Source organism: Callionymus lyra, chromosome 18 (genome assembly GCF_982586985.1).
Source record: "Callionymus lyra chromosome 18, fCalLyr1.hap1.1, whole genome shotgun sequence".
Taxonomy (NCBI): domain Eukaryota; kingdom Metazoa; phylum Chordata; class Actinopteri; order Syngnathiformes; family Callionymidae; genus Callionymus; species Callionymus lyra.
The window spans coordinates 17,840,501-17,855,803 of NC_141835.1; the positions used below are offsets into that span (position 1 = coordinate 17,840,501).

At 38.6% G+C, this 15,303-nt stretch overlaps 1 protein-coding gene across 1 annotated transcript; it reads right to left on the minus strand.

Moving 5' to 3' along the window:
• Positions 1–641: 641 nt before the first annotated feature.
• On the minus strand, positions 642–10,173 carry LOC148060806 (guanine nucleotide-binding protein G(I)/G(S)/G(O) subunit gamma-7). The gene is made up of 4 exons (XM_087779933.1): positions 10,068–10,173; positions 7,136–7,258; positions 4,913–5,028; positions 642–3,546 (listed from the first exon to the last, which is right to left on the minus strand). The coding sequence occupies exons 3-4, from the start codon at positions 4,991–4,993 to the stop codon at positions 3,421–3,423; spliced, it is 207 nt and encodes a 68-aa protein (XP_087636059.1). The 5' UTR covers positions 4,994–5,028; positions 7,136–7,258; positions 10,068–10,173; the 3' UTR covers positions 642–3,420.
• Positions 10,174–15,303: the final 5,130 nt, after the last annotated feature.

Below are 15,303 nucleotides of genomic sequence, written 5' to 3' on the forward strand. Positions count from 1 at the left end.
GTCCACCCTTCAGCCTCACATGTCAGCCTAAAACTCCCAGAGAACACTCTCACATGGACCTCCCATTTGTTTACTAGCAGTCGGGCAGGGGTGTATCAGCTGCAGGAACGCTGGCCTCTGATTGGTCGACAGTGTTCGACCTTAACCCCACTGAAAGCGAAAGAAGAAAAGGAAGGAGAGGGAGGCGAAGGGTGTGAGTGAACAAGCTTTTTGACAATGACATTCCTGTGAAACGTGAGAGGTTAATACCTGCTTGTTCACGCTGTGCAGCAAGTTCTGAACATTGCACTTCATGTTCCGTTCAATCTGTCCGTTCAGCATGTGCTGCCATGTGGACCGAGACCAACAAACTGATGTGTCATGCTTTAGGCAGGAAGCTAGTCTTACATTTGTCCAAATAATCCTCTTTTATCATGATATAAAAAAAAGGTTTGATGCAGGGTGTCCATGTTTAGATGACACTATTTTGAGGTTTTAATACCAATGCAGAAGTAAAAATAATCTCAATAACCTCAATACTCAAAAAATAAGGCAAATATATTTTTATCTTTCATGTAGCTAATTTGTTACATTATTCTTGTATTGAGTAACACATAATGCGGCTCCAACAGCAAAAACCAACATATAAAAGAGTCAAAGTCTTTTGTATTATATCATCTTTTTATTAATGTTATCTACTTTTCAATATCATCTTTTGGAACAGCAATATTCACAAAATATTAACAGTGTGCAAGAGAAATCAAAGAATGAGTGATGGCACATCAGAAAAAACAGTTACAAAAAATAGATATATTTTCTTTACAGTAAAATCAAGGCAAATGAGACACGTACACTAAATGCCTGCACGAGAGATCTGAAAGTAAGAAGATGAGAGCGAGGATGGTCCATTTGAAAGTGTACCAGGGACCAGACGTGACCATCGAATGCCATCTTTCAGTTGAGACCAGTTACGTCTAAATGCTTATCAACAGTTGTATTGTAATTAGAAATATAGATGTTTTTTCTATTCGTTGAGTTGGGTGGTTTGAAATTGAATCGCCTGTTTCAAGTGGAATGTCTGTGAATTTTAAAGAGAATAAATGAATAAATTGTCCCTCCAATGTGTTTACATTGTAAACTAATGCTGGTCAACACATGGCTGCTGATGAACATTTAAACGTCTGCAGATTAGCTACGATTTGTATCGCCCCCTACTGGGGTTAAAAGAGTACTGACCTTGTTCCCTGCCAAAATATTATTTCAAAAATAACTCTGCTGGTGATGGAGAAAGAACATGATTAAATTCATATTTTGTGCACTAATTTCTCTTAAAATAGATGAAACATTTCCCTAGCAGCATGAGTACACACACACACACACACACATGCATGACCTTTCCTCCGGTCACACTCACCCTGACCTGAAGTTGTGCGACTGTGACGCTACAGTGCAGGCACTGTGTGTCCGTACACAAAAACACAACCTCGGTTTTCTTACCAGCGTCTCTTTAACCCTATTCTTCTCTTCAAACAACCAGACTCACACACCATTTTAAGATTTGGCTGAATATTTAACTTAAATCTATTTAAAATTAAAAAATTAAAAACCCATGCCTCCGAAACTGGTCAGCATCCTTTCCTTATCTTTCCCTGGACCAATTTAAAGTGACGACAACCCTTCCAAAGCTGAAACATTAGATGGTAACACACGGCTTGACACAATGAGTTTCAGGTGAATACAAGGCCATAAGAAGATTCTAGCACCATGATCTAAAATACCGATTAAAAAATAAAAGGCGGCAAAATTACTCCATACTGTCCTAAAGTGTGAGGGGGTGTAAAGAGTTTTGCTTAACTATGAAATGTCCAAGTTGAAAATAAATGGCTGGATTGAAAAAAAAGCTATCTTGTACCTTCTATTTGAAGTTTAAAGTAGCATTGTGGCCTTTTTGTGCGGTGTCTTTGAACGCAGCACGGATGTTTCTCTCCCGTTTTCTCAGGGAGACACTGCTGTGGACACTTTATATTCGCTGAGAGCAACAACAAGAAGGTGGAGGCTGATCGCCCGGATGAACCCACAATCAAACGAAAGTCAATTTTGAACTACCTGTGATTGGTTTAAAACCGTTAACTGTGTGTGTGTGTGTTTGGCCGCACTGGCTTTTAGTCTGATCCTCTGACTCTACATTAGCATCGATCCAAACAACCTTCCGGACCTTCTGTTACATGGGCACACGAGTTAAAATCGAGATGAGGTCGGACAAAAACCAGACTCATCGTGAGCTTGTATCTCACATACGCTGTACAGGGTATTTATACTTAACTGACCAGATTTCAGGAACTCCATATCAAGAAGAAAATCATTTTTTATAAAAACTAACAAACAAACAAAAATAACAACTACTTGTATCAACTTCTGCACATGTCAAAACGAAAGTTTGTACATTTAGTTTCACTTCTTTTTCTTCAGTTTTTACAATCAAGTTTTCAAGACAAGAAAAAGATATCGAGACAAACAGGGGAGGGAGAGGGCGGGAAGGGGGGGGCGCTCAAGCCGAGGAAGTTCTTATTCTAATCTGATCAAGTCAAAATAAAGGGGTTTGGTTTTCATGTAATGGCTTTGTTATTACACCTTTACACCCTGCTGCTACCTCGCTGCTCCCCATAATCCCAGCAGGCAATTGTGTTATTAAAATGACTACAGTAATCCCTGGACGTGATCCTTAATCTGACCACTGAAGGGACTCCTACACTGCTGAGCTGCAAAACAATCAAATATACAGTATCATCTGCTAATCAATGCTCCAACAAAAACACCCACACGTAGAAGTTTCACCACTGAGAATCTCTTCAGAAAAATACAGTAAACGTCTGGAGCTGAGAGCTTGTGTCACGCTGTAGATGCTGACCTGAGGTCTGCAGATCAGCATCTAGAGACGTTTCTGTACAAGTCGGCACAGGTGGAGGTTTTTTTTTTTTTTTTTTTTCTTTTTCGGCCAAAGGCTAAAGGAGCCGCTGCTGTGGCCACAGGCAGAGACGGTCAGTTGGTGAGGGCGGAGGTACACGCTGGCGGCCGCTGCGATGACCAGTCGGTTGGTTGCAGCAGATCGTGACGCTCATCGTTTCTCTCGAGATTAAGATTTAGAAATTTCCCTGTAAAGGTTTTGCTACCAGCGTGTAGAAGTATTACCGAGCACCTTGGCTCGTGCTCCTGGTGAGCTTCCCCCCAGAGCTCTGACTGCAGGCTATGGCGCTTTTCCAGAGTGTTTTTTGTGTGTGTATTAGTATAATACGGTAAAATGAAGACCCCTGGTGAGAGAGCCAGCGTGTGTGTGTGCAGCTAGTTTACTCATCGTGTTGTAGAAGTGTGTGTGTGTGTGTGTGTGTGTGTGTGTGTGTGTGTGTGTGTGTGTGATGGAGAAGAAACGGCAGCAGAGGTAAGCTATAGAATGATGCAGGGCTTCTTGTCCTTGAAGGGGTTTTCGGAGGTAGGAACCCCGACTAGAAGGGGGTCACTACGGGCGTGCTGATCACAGTAGCTCATCAAGTCTGCAGCTGCTTTGGATACCTGAGGAAGGAAACAGCTCAGTTTCAAGAAGTGTGGAATCTTGACCTCTATCCAGGAGGTCATGAGAGGCCGTGTTTCATTTGGCTGCAAATATTTTTTTAAACAAACACTAAAACACGGATGAAAAGATTTAAGTTATAGAACATTTGATGATTTTATTTATGAATATGAGGAAACTCAACTAAAGAAATCTGTATGACAAGATATATTTTCTATTAATAATATATATTTAATTCTTATTTAAACTTCATGAACTTATATTTACTTTTCCTTTGTTTCATTTGTCGTTTTTTCATGTATTTCTTGTGTCCACTCAATATATAACAATTAAAAATGATTAATTATATATTAATAATTATTTAAAGTCTAAATATGATATCCACAAATACTTTTTAATTGGAAAAAAACCCGACAACCTTTATTTACTTTTATTTACTTTCTCCGTTTCCCCTAAACAAATGTCTTTGTGGTATCCCTTGGGACAACGACCTCCCTGGCTTCTAGAAATACATATGCAGTGGTGGGGGTCGTTCACCTTTGACCCAGAGACAACACAAGGGATACCATGAACACATTTGTTTTCAGGCCACCAGGTCACCTTGGCCGTGAGATAACACAAGGGTTAACATTTCTGCCTTTTTATGTTCATATGTTGGTATTTAATATTCAGAATCCGAATCCGAATCTTGTATTTTCAGTGTTGTAAACACAAACTAGGATTTGTCTTACATAAATTAAATAAATTATTAAATCACCCCTGCACAGTTTGTGGCTGGCTGTGTATGTGACTTCTGGTCTTCTTCAGCCAGCCTCAAGTGGACACCTTATGAACTGCGGCACCTCCGCATTGACTTCCCTTTTAATGTTGGTCCTTAGTTTTACCACCTATTATATTTAATATTATAATAATTATTATAAAATCTTGTGTTGTGAAGCTGAAGAGAAAATATATATATTTTAAGCTTAAACACAAAGACAAAACTACACATGTTGATGTTGTTTATCCCACTTTCTTTTTTTCAATTTAGTCATTTTTCTATGCTTTCCCATCATCTTAAAGTGACTCATGTTTGGTTCTGTCTGCCTGTATTTAGTCTTGGGGGGCTCTCATAACTGTCAGGGAATACTGTATAATGTGTCCTGTAAAGAAATGGAATAGCCCTCGTCTACTGTTGTGAAAGCAAATTCCATAATGTTGCTGCCACCTGCTGCCCGATTGCACTCATTAACCACCAATGACATAAAAATCACATAGATGGAATAAATAAAGAGCAGTGATATTGATCACAAGCATGAAAATACGGTTGTAAATTAGCAAACCATATTCAAGGTTGGTGGAAAATGAAAGTGGGAAACACTGACAAACCTTAATACGCTCAATTCCGGCCTCGATTCTCAGCTGCTCCACCAGTTTCCTGGCCTGGGCGATGTTATTAGAGGTGGACATTCTGATCCATCAGAATACGCCAACACAGGAGAAAACTGAAGCAAAGAGAGACAACACTTTAAATAAGAAATTGTAAAATGTATTTTTTATTTGCTGTTGGTTGTGAAAATGCAAAAATAAGATGCAGAGTTGACATTTTTAAACATACTCCGCAGTCTTCACGACCGTAACTCTGCTACAAATAAGAAACATCCTAATATATTGGTCGTAATGTTTTGGTGCACCACCTTTTTAACCAAAAAATTACATTGTTTTTACAACAAAAAAAACAACTCTCCAGGACCAAAGCTTTGGTTCGCCAGGCACAATGCGACAAGTGATATTTATGTATGATGAATGTGTTGCAAATGGCAAACATCTTGTATCGTAGCGAACAATGTTTTAAAACTTCTGGGTTCGATAAGGTTGTCTACTGTAATTCTAATGACTCCACGCCAATCGGCGTAGGAGGTGGGGGTTAAAATCCATACCGCAAGCTAGGCTATAGCGAAGGGGAAACATCTGAAATTAATGGTAAGCCAATGGGGAAGTGCCAAAAGTCACAGTTTGTTAAGAGTCCGCTTTAGGCTGGGGCAGAAAGAGCGTAAGTCCCGTACACATCCAGACAAAAAAACATTACACCTATGATTATATTATCATTTATATGTTTTCCTAAATGTGTGCTAAACAATTGTGCTAGTCCTTAAACAATGAACACAGTTTCAAGAAACCACCCTGCTCTCTGGATCCAGGTCATGTTGACAACATGCTCTTCTATAGTCATTGTACATAATAGATCAGTAAATATTGAACTTTATTGTGAGTTGACACCTTAAAACCAATATTTATCTACTGACTAAGTAGGCAGACGGCTTTTGAGAAGAAGTGCTCGGCGGAACATTTTCTTTTTACATGCATAGTGTTTCTACACCTTTTTTTTTAAATGAGATGTGAATTACTGTGATGGTTTTCTTTAAAAATAGCCAATTTTAAATCGGTTTTAAAATCCTGTTTTTCCAAATGGCAGCGGTACATGCATGTAACAATGTTCCCACTAGAACAAAAAAACTCTCTCTGATGGTGGTTCTTGCACTGTATTCACAAGGACTATTGTCTTGACCCGGTGGAATTTGACCGTGGGTATCTCAAACGCTTGCTCTTTTTCTCAAATGTATTTCCTTTAGCGAAGGCGTCCTGAATGGATTTCTAACAACTGATTGAAGACGTAGTTGTGAATATGGAAGTGTTTTTGGCTAAGGTCTTGAAGCAAATCACTTATGTTGCCGCCACTAGCTTCTATTTTCACTCGACAGGATTAGCAAAAAATTACTATTTATTCCACATCTGAACGCTTGAAGTAGGTAAGTAAGTAAGTAAGTAATGGTTATTTGTAAAGCGCCTTTCTAGACCAGGGTCATAAAGCAAAAAACAATACACAGTTAAAATAAATACTTTAAAAGGTCAAGACACATTAGACAAACACAGGAGTCCCAAAGAAACAGGAAAAAGCCTGTACAAATAGGATGTTTCTCAAAGGAGTCAGTAGATCCATCAAACACAGAAGGAGACCTCTGTGTTTGAGGATCGTTCCAAAGCTTAGGAGCAACAGCCTGGAAGGATTTCTCTCCTCTGGTCCTGAACCGTGTGCGTGGAACCATCAGTAGATTCTGATCCACAAACCTCAGAGCCCGACCTGGGGTGTAAGGCTGGATCAGATCACTGATTTAAGGAGGAGCCTGACCATGAATAGTTCTGAAAGTAAGAACCAGAATTTTAAAATTGATCCTAAAAGAAACAGGCAGCCAGTGAAGAGATTTAAGGATCAGGGAAATGTGAGTTCTTCTACTAGAGCAGGTCAGAATTTTGTGTTAACTGCAGGCGAGACAGCTCCTTCTTGCCGCAGAACCTCCAAACTACTAGCTATTCGTCTTGATATAATCTTCTGATCAAGTTGGGCTTCCAGACTCTTTATATTGTATTGTTTATTCTTGGCAACAGAAATGCTTATTAATAAGGAAATTGAAGCAAATAAGTCCTTAAACCAATAATTTTTAACAAGATATATTAAACTAGTGGTCAATAATAAACAAGTATCTGTGGCCCACCAGCCACACTTTTCTAACTCATTCTTTATAACAGACAAAGATTTTTTTTTTTTATTACCTGGGTGATGGTTTGCAGCGACTCTCTCTAGACACTGAAGTGGTGAGACTGATGGGGAAAGTGAGTGTTTGCAGGTTCAGAAGGTTGAAGACGACGATCCGTTGACCTCACATTGGCTTGTCTCTGTGAAAACAGGTCAAATAATAGATTCATCACAATCACAATTTTCTTTAAAGCTTTATCTTGCTTATCTAATTTTATACATTAACACTTGGTATAAAGTAATGTCATTATCCTATGTTTCTCCCTCACTTTATTTATTCCTTACCAGAAAATATTTGACCTGCATCTTGTTCTTTAATTCACTACCCAAGTTGATAGTCTAATACACTGATTCTTTCCCTCACTCGTGAAAAGGAGCCCAAGACACTTGTACTGTACTAATGTTGCTTCAAAAACGTTTTTGGATCAAATTTTGACCCTAATCTCATCAATGACTCACCCATGAGTCACATATATTTGTCTTGGTCGCAGAGTGCGAACTCCATAGTTCTGTCCATAGTCACAGATCAAGACAGAGCTCACATATTCTTCACTGACATGGCAGTCGACACGACTATGTTAGCGTCTCTTTCTCTCCAGAGAAGCGAGTCCTGCTCTGATTACTTCAAGTGTGGAGAAGCTGAGAGACTCGTGTCTGTAATTAGAGTTTTTGTAAGAGTGCATATGTGTGTCTTGATGTCACTTGTTGCTTGTTTCTATTACTGCTGATTCTTTTACATTTGATTTCTTTGCTTTGCTGCAATTTTTCAAATCATTTCATGGTAACGAAATAGATGGGCTTCATATTACAAAGTTCAATTACAGCCTAAAGGAAACTCTTGGCACAAACTTGACTTCAATGCAAGTTTGTGTTCTTAAATGTGTTTTCTCTAGGCACTCCTGTTTCCAACAACAGTCTTAAAACATACAGAGGTTCAAAAACGACCTTTTCCTCAGCCATAAGTGAGTACACAAATGGCTTTTTAATTATAGGTGCTCCACTTCCTGTTTCAAGTACATCCTTATTCATGAACAGGTTTGAAGAAATTCATGTTTTGAATTATCATTTCATAAGCAGTTTAAAACATGCATCCTGTTTAAAATGTAGGGATTAAAGGTCACCAACATGATTTTCAAACCATAATATATTGGTTTTCAGCCTTTTACAAAATACCTCCCTAAGGTATTTTGAGTCAAACTTGATGTTGCTATTCACCTTAAATTGTATTCTAATATTTAACAAGACATTATTTATGTATCAGAAAATCTTATTTGAAATATACATATATATAAAGTTTGTTGGGATCCAATCCTAGAAAAAAAGGTCTTTGACATCAATGACAAAAAAATCACACCTCGACACTTTAAAACAGCAATAAGTTAGATTGAAAAAGGGTTTTCTGCCTCCCACTAGTGTCAAGAAAGTGCAACTGCAATGTCTTGGCTCTTCAGTCACGACTCATGGAGTAGAACTCAATAATTATTTTAACAATGACTTTAACTTCTTTCTGGACGACCAAACCCTAAGAGTCGGTAAGTGTCATGTGACCACCAAACATTTCAGGAGTGGGTAAGAGACATAGTAATCATATGAAGTACTGAGAGATTTTTTTGAAGGTTACAAAGTAGACAGAAATGGCTTTTATCTTGTATGTGGATCAATAGTGGATCTAATATTCTACAGTACCGTATATATATATATATATATATTCCTCAAATGATCAAAATGTTTTAACGTTGAGTCACAGCCTTTATAATAATAATACATTGGTTGGAATCATCAAGTGTAAAGAGAATTTTAATAAATATAGTAAAACCTTGTATGATTGACGATGGTAGCTTTACTTCAATATAAACTTTTGCCGTTAACTTTATATCCATGTGGTATACTTGTGTTTTAATCGAGTTAGAGACAACTAAATTCCTCAAAGTGGAAAAAAAACCCAAAAGATAACAATAGAAATAGGATTGCTATAGTAAAGCTTGTTAATAGTGTTTGATCCTCTCCTATGTTTTAACTCAAAGCCTGGAACTGACTTCATCTCACATGTTGGAAGTCAAGCTTCCGTCGCTTGTGCTTCTGGTTAATATTAAACATGTGCTTTCATTCCTCCCGCCTGTTGATCTAAGAAACTTCCTGATGTGAGAAGCTACTCTGGAGCTCCAACATCATCCCCGAAACACGCCCCTCAATAGATTTGACTTTTTTGGGGGGTTGGGGGGGTGCGGGCGGAGGGGGCGAATTTTTGCTCCAAACCTGCAGGTCGTGTGAATCAACGGAGATCCACACATCTGAGGTCCACTCGGCTAAGAGAGACCCCCGAACCCTGTTATGGACGGGTCGTTCTGGGGCCTCCTGCAGCAGCCATGTCCAGGCCTGCTCGATGCCCCGACCGTGAGAAAACACAATGCGGGCATTTTGATGGATGGAACAGTGTGTCCTCTCTCTCCAATGGCAATCCACTCACACGCACACGCACGCGAGACACGCACGAAACACACCGATTTCCACGCACGAATTTAAAATATATATATATGTTTTAACCAACTGTGAAGCGCAGAGTGTTGGGTCCACATCCAGGCCCCAGGATCGAGATCCGTGGGAGCAGGGATGGGTACATGTTCAGGGAGGCTGTGGAGGGGAAAACCATCCACGTACACGCCAAGTCCGGAGTCCACTATAAGAGTCTCCGATGCGCAAATATATAAGAAGCAGCTTCTGATCCTCACGTGGAAAACCCCCCTCGATAAGTCCTCCACTGACCCCCAACCCTGGTCCTTCAGAGCCTCTCTAACCGGCGCTGAGAAAAAAACGAGGATTCGTGACACCCGTGAAGCCTCGTCCCCCCGTGCACCCGAGCTCCGAGCTCCGGGCACCAGAGCAGCAGCGACTCAGGATCACGTTCACAAGAAGAAAAAAAACGCTCACGAATAATCTCCAGAAACTCACCTCGCAGACGCGCAGTAATGGTGATTTAAAGGGCCAAAAATCGGCTGAGGTTCTCTTCCCTCGGTGCTGGTTCACTCCCTCGTCTTCGCCGAGCCAAACGCCTCCCCCTCCGTTACAATGTCTGTCCACTCCTCCCTCCCTCCCTCCCTCCATCCCTCCCTCCCTCACTCCTCTCCTCGTCTTCTTCTTTTCAGCCAATCCAAGCCCTGCTCCCACAAGACACCTGAATCCGAACGCAAAACTAGACCGTTTTTTGCTGTGAGACGAATCTTTAACTGGGAACTGAGGATGTTTTCACCTTCCATTTTTGCAGAAAAGACGAATAGAGTAAAGTAAAATAATGATACTTAATAACAAATGAATCCTGTTTCTTATTTATTTATTTATTTATTTATACTTCATTTATCCTCTGCTGCTCCCTTTCCTAACCAAACCGATCCACATTTAATTAGCTGTTGCTGAGAAATGATCTGTTTCTTAACCTTGCTGGTCAAGCTCAGGGACCACCAGAGCTTCTGGAAGAAGACCCTCTACTTTGAGCCGATGAAACACTTCAACTCAATTCACTCTCAACTTTTCAAAGTTTGAGTAAAGACTAAAAGTATGTCATTTATTGAACCTGTGTATAACAGGAAGTCGTGTCATTTTGTCTTGCCGTTCTTGGAGGCTACTGACCAGTTTTTGTTTTATTATTAAATCTCTCTTTGAGCGATGAAGTGGTTTCCAGAAAACTTGTTTAATGATTGTGTTCCTTCATTTGTTCATTTCCCAGAAAGAACATCTCAAGATTAAAAAAACATTTGTTAATTTTTTGGTTGTGTAAACCTAATCCTAATCCCAATTATGATTAGAGGATTATAAGAGTAGAACTATATGTACAAGTTAAGTTTTTTTTGACTAATGTTGTATTCATTTTTAACAAGAAATAACTTGTATAGTTAAGTTGAATTTTATGAAAACAATTACTGATGACAACCTTCATTTCAATGCATATTTTAAACAACATTCATGTGATTTTAATGGCAAAACCTTTAATGATTTAACAGTTTAAAATATTACCGTGATTATTCATCATTTTAATGCTTGTCATGGAATACAGAAAATGGTCAAACATACATACATGTGTTAAATGCACATGCTTACAGATATGCCAGCTATGACTGTAGAATTTTGAATCGTGCACTGCACGATTAATATACATAAACAGGACATAAAAGATCCTTATAAAAACCAATAGTTTATATTGTAAATTACAATTTAAAGAATTACTTGGAATAGTTATTGAACTTTGTTGAAACATGTCAATAATTCATGATTAAAACAGAAGTATTGACAATTTATTTTTGTGTTTTTAGTTAAATATCACTAACCATTATGTTTTCTCGTATATTATCCATTGGTAATAAGTAATTTTCAATCTTACAATTATACTTAAAACAATAGCACAACTCGGCCGCCAGGAGTCGCACTCGCTCCTGCTCCGCTCGCCTCTCCTCCTGGGATCTGTGGGCCGCTCCTTCTATTCCTGGCAGGCCCGCTTCATACAAGCTTCTTCCAACACTGCTGTTCATCCCTCTCCTTTTTCATCATCCTCACATCCACAATCCTACCCTGGTTGTCTCCTCCTCAACGCTGCTGTTCTTCTCCCACATCCTCCCTTTTTCTATCCTCCTTTCTTCTGTCCATTTCTCTCCTAAACATGTTTTTTTCTTCTTCTGATGTAATCGCCTCCATGCTGCTCTCCTCCTCATGCAGGCCTCTGACCAGTCTCTTCCTCTTCAGCGCTGATGCTGAATCTTTCTCCTCTCATTCTCGTCCTCTCTCCTCAGAGCTGATGAGTGTGACAGCTCTCTCCTCTCCTCTCCTCTCCTCTCCTCTCCCGCCGTGATTCGCTGACGAAGATGTTTGACTCGGAATGTTGATGCTCTGAATGGAAAAGCTTCTCACAGCCTCCCATCACAACCACAGGAGAGCTATTTATAACCGCCCGTATATATACCGCATTGGCCTCGTTTCCACAGATGCTGGAGCTGATGCTGATGTTTCACCTTTTTTTTCCCCTCTTCATCCGGCCCTCATCACGCTCGCCCTCCACTCGGATGGATGGCAGCAGCTGGAGGCTCCATTTTTTTGGAATAAATTAGCGGTGGAAGCCCATGAGTCACGACTCAAGAAACACCCACCCGACAGTCTGATGGAATTCTTCCATGAAATGTTGATGTGGTCCAACAGTGAGCGTTCATACGTATAAACATCTATAGGCGACAATAATAGTGACAAAATAAGAGCGAGAACGAACAGCTGGACACAAATCATTTATGTTAACAATACATTAAGTACATCAGCCTGTTTCCGGTGGTTACTCCCATTTTTGACTCATGTTCGATTTGACTTTTATTCTTTGTTTCTTCCTCAGTGTTTATTAGAGAAAGGACTCTAGAATTGTCAATAATTTTTTGCAGAAAATGACTCGTTGGACTTTACTGCCATCTTGTGGACGTTTTTGTCTGTGTCTTTATAAAACCTTCTTGAGTGATTCATGACCTACCGCTTCGTATTTCTTTTTATTAACAATAAGTTGCGATCAAGATTCAGACAGTTCATCCAAATTATTTTGTTATAAATCTTTATAAGCTATCATTTTATCTCAGGGTCAAGGTGACCCAGAGGCCAAAAAAACACAAACGTGACCTTGTACTGACACGGCATCTTGACCCAGGGACGACGCAAGGGTTAAATACAATCAATGATGTATCGTGACTTCCACTAGAATTCTTCAAAAAACAATTAAAAAATGTGGTTGAGTATAAGTAAGTGAGACAGATGTTCACATTAATACTCCCTCTGTTTATTGTTTACTCTTAAAGCACTATGTAATTTCTTTTCTATATTTTCTATGATGATTGGTTTTAGTTTGACCCGTTGTGTCACGCAAAGTAAGACACTGACTAATATTTAACTGGTGCTTCTTATCAAACTCCTTTAAAGCAGTGGTTCGGAGACGGAAGTTGCATTTGGTAACACAATTCCATCAGTACTGAGAATACGTTTTTGCACCTTCGCACCAGTTAAGGGAACCTGAGACAAATATGTTCAGTCTCAAGTGATTTTATTAACCAGAGGAAACTGTTTTTCTTTATTTTTAGTCATGAACCTTCAGCAAATCAGCCCCCCTAGAGCACCACCTCTAGGTGAGATGTGGTAGTGCTGCATTAGAGACGAATCTGCCAGAACACCAAAATTAAATGTTAAGAAAGTAAAAGGACGGAGTCGACCAGGCTAGGGGAAGAGACGGAGAACAGTTGAGATCCATGTGTGGGTCTTAGAAACCCATGAGGGTTAGCGCCCTGAAACGAACGTTAGCGCCCTCTATCAAGCGAGGAGGTCTCTAACAATGACCCCATGTAAGGTGTAGACCAGCGTTTCATTGTGAACTTTAAGTTTTATTGTGAATATTATTTTGAACTCTTTGTGAATTTTCTTACACCTCCCGACTTAACCACGACCCAATTAAGTAACTTTTGAGTAGATTTAGTCAAATGTTTTTCATCCACATCACGATGGATGACTCACAGATTTGACAGAATCCTAGTGTGTAGTTGGAGGGAGTCACTGCGGATTGTTGAAATCCCATTCACGTCGAAAAAAACAGCCGAATATTAGTTTATCAAGTATTAGAAAAACATGTTAAAAATACTGATGAATCCTTCAAAATATTCAGAAGGTAATAATTATTATTATTATTATTATTATATTCTTTTTTCCAGTCACAGACTTTCATTTACAAAACCTTTTATAATAAAAAATAAAATAAAAAATGGAAAAAAATGAATGAAAAAATAAACTAATTTAATTCGTATACTTTGTTATTGGCAATATTAATACGTTAAATGTTCAGTGAAAGGGAATAAATGTAAATATTTGTTCAACAATCGTCTACGTGTGTGTGTTTGTGTGTGTTTGTGTGCGTCTGCTTTGACCTGATGCTACACACAGAGAACTTGCACTCATCAGTCCATCATTGAGACATCGAGGGGGTCCGGGGGTCTCCGGGAAGATCCATAGTTCTGCTCCGTCACCCGAGGAAGCAGCGAGAGAGTCCAGCTTGTGGCGGCGTGTCCCCGTCCTGCTCACCAGGGTCACACGGACCACGTCACGCGGTCGCCATGGAAACCGTGCCGTGCTCAGCATCAGCGAGCAGACGTGTAAATGGAGGATGTTGAGGAGGAGTGTGAAAGCATGGATGCTGATACTGAGAGAGGTTCACGCTGATGCACTTCAGTTTAAGACAGGACAGAGATTTAAACCAACAACCTTTGTTTGGTTCAAAGTATTTGATGTTGAAGTAAATTAATGCCAGTCGTTTAAAAATATTCTTTTTGTGGGTTTTTCTTTTAACATAATTGCTCTGCTTATAAAAAAAATAAAAATAATGGACACTTAAATGAATCTATTTTAAATATTTGAATTTAAGAATTTGTATATTGGAAGGTTTAATGCATTTTGTCATATTTCGTGTCGAAATAATTATAAATAAACAAAGTTTTTTGAGACAGAAACAATCCATTAGTTTTGACCTTTAGGCGATCTTTCATTAAAGTTTTTTCCGTCAAAAACCCAATGCAACTAAAAAGTTATAAATATATTTATATATATATATATTTTTTTTTAATTTTTAATTGATATGTTATATTTATATCTACATGTGTCCAAATACAGCTGGTACTTTAAAAGTTGGTGATTAATGGACACATTTCAAGTATTTTTTTTTTTTATTGGTGAATAAAAAATATTTTTTAAGTGAATAGATATTTTTTTACATATGGAGTTTGATAATCTATTTCCAAAAAATATAATAATATATTCTCCAAAATCTTTTTTTTTTAAATTGGTAGCCTTTTAAATTTAATATTAAAATGTTGCTTTAATTTATTCATGCTAAAATGCTAAAAAAAAAACAAACAACAACAACAGCAAGAACCAGTCGATAAAGTAAATCAGAGTTTCAACATTTGAAATGTTAAATTCAACCATTCAATATTCTAACGGCTCCGATCTACTTCCATAGATTAAGATAATTTTAATAAAACTAAGAATAGAGAAAAACAAGTCATTTAGCTATTAAGATTAAGATTAAGATATAAAGGTTGTTAAAAGTTCAATATGAAATGGAAATTCTAAATTCTAATTCTTAAAAGTACACAATAAATAATTGTGCTTTTCTTTCCCAGCGTTC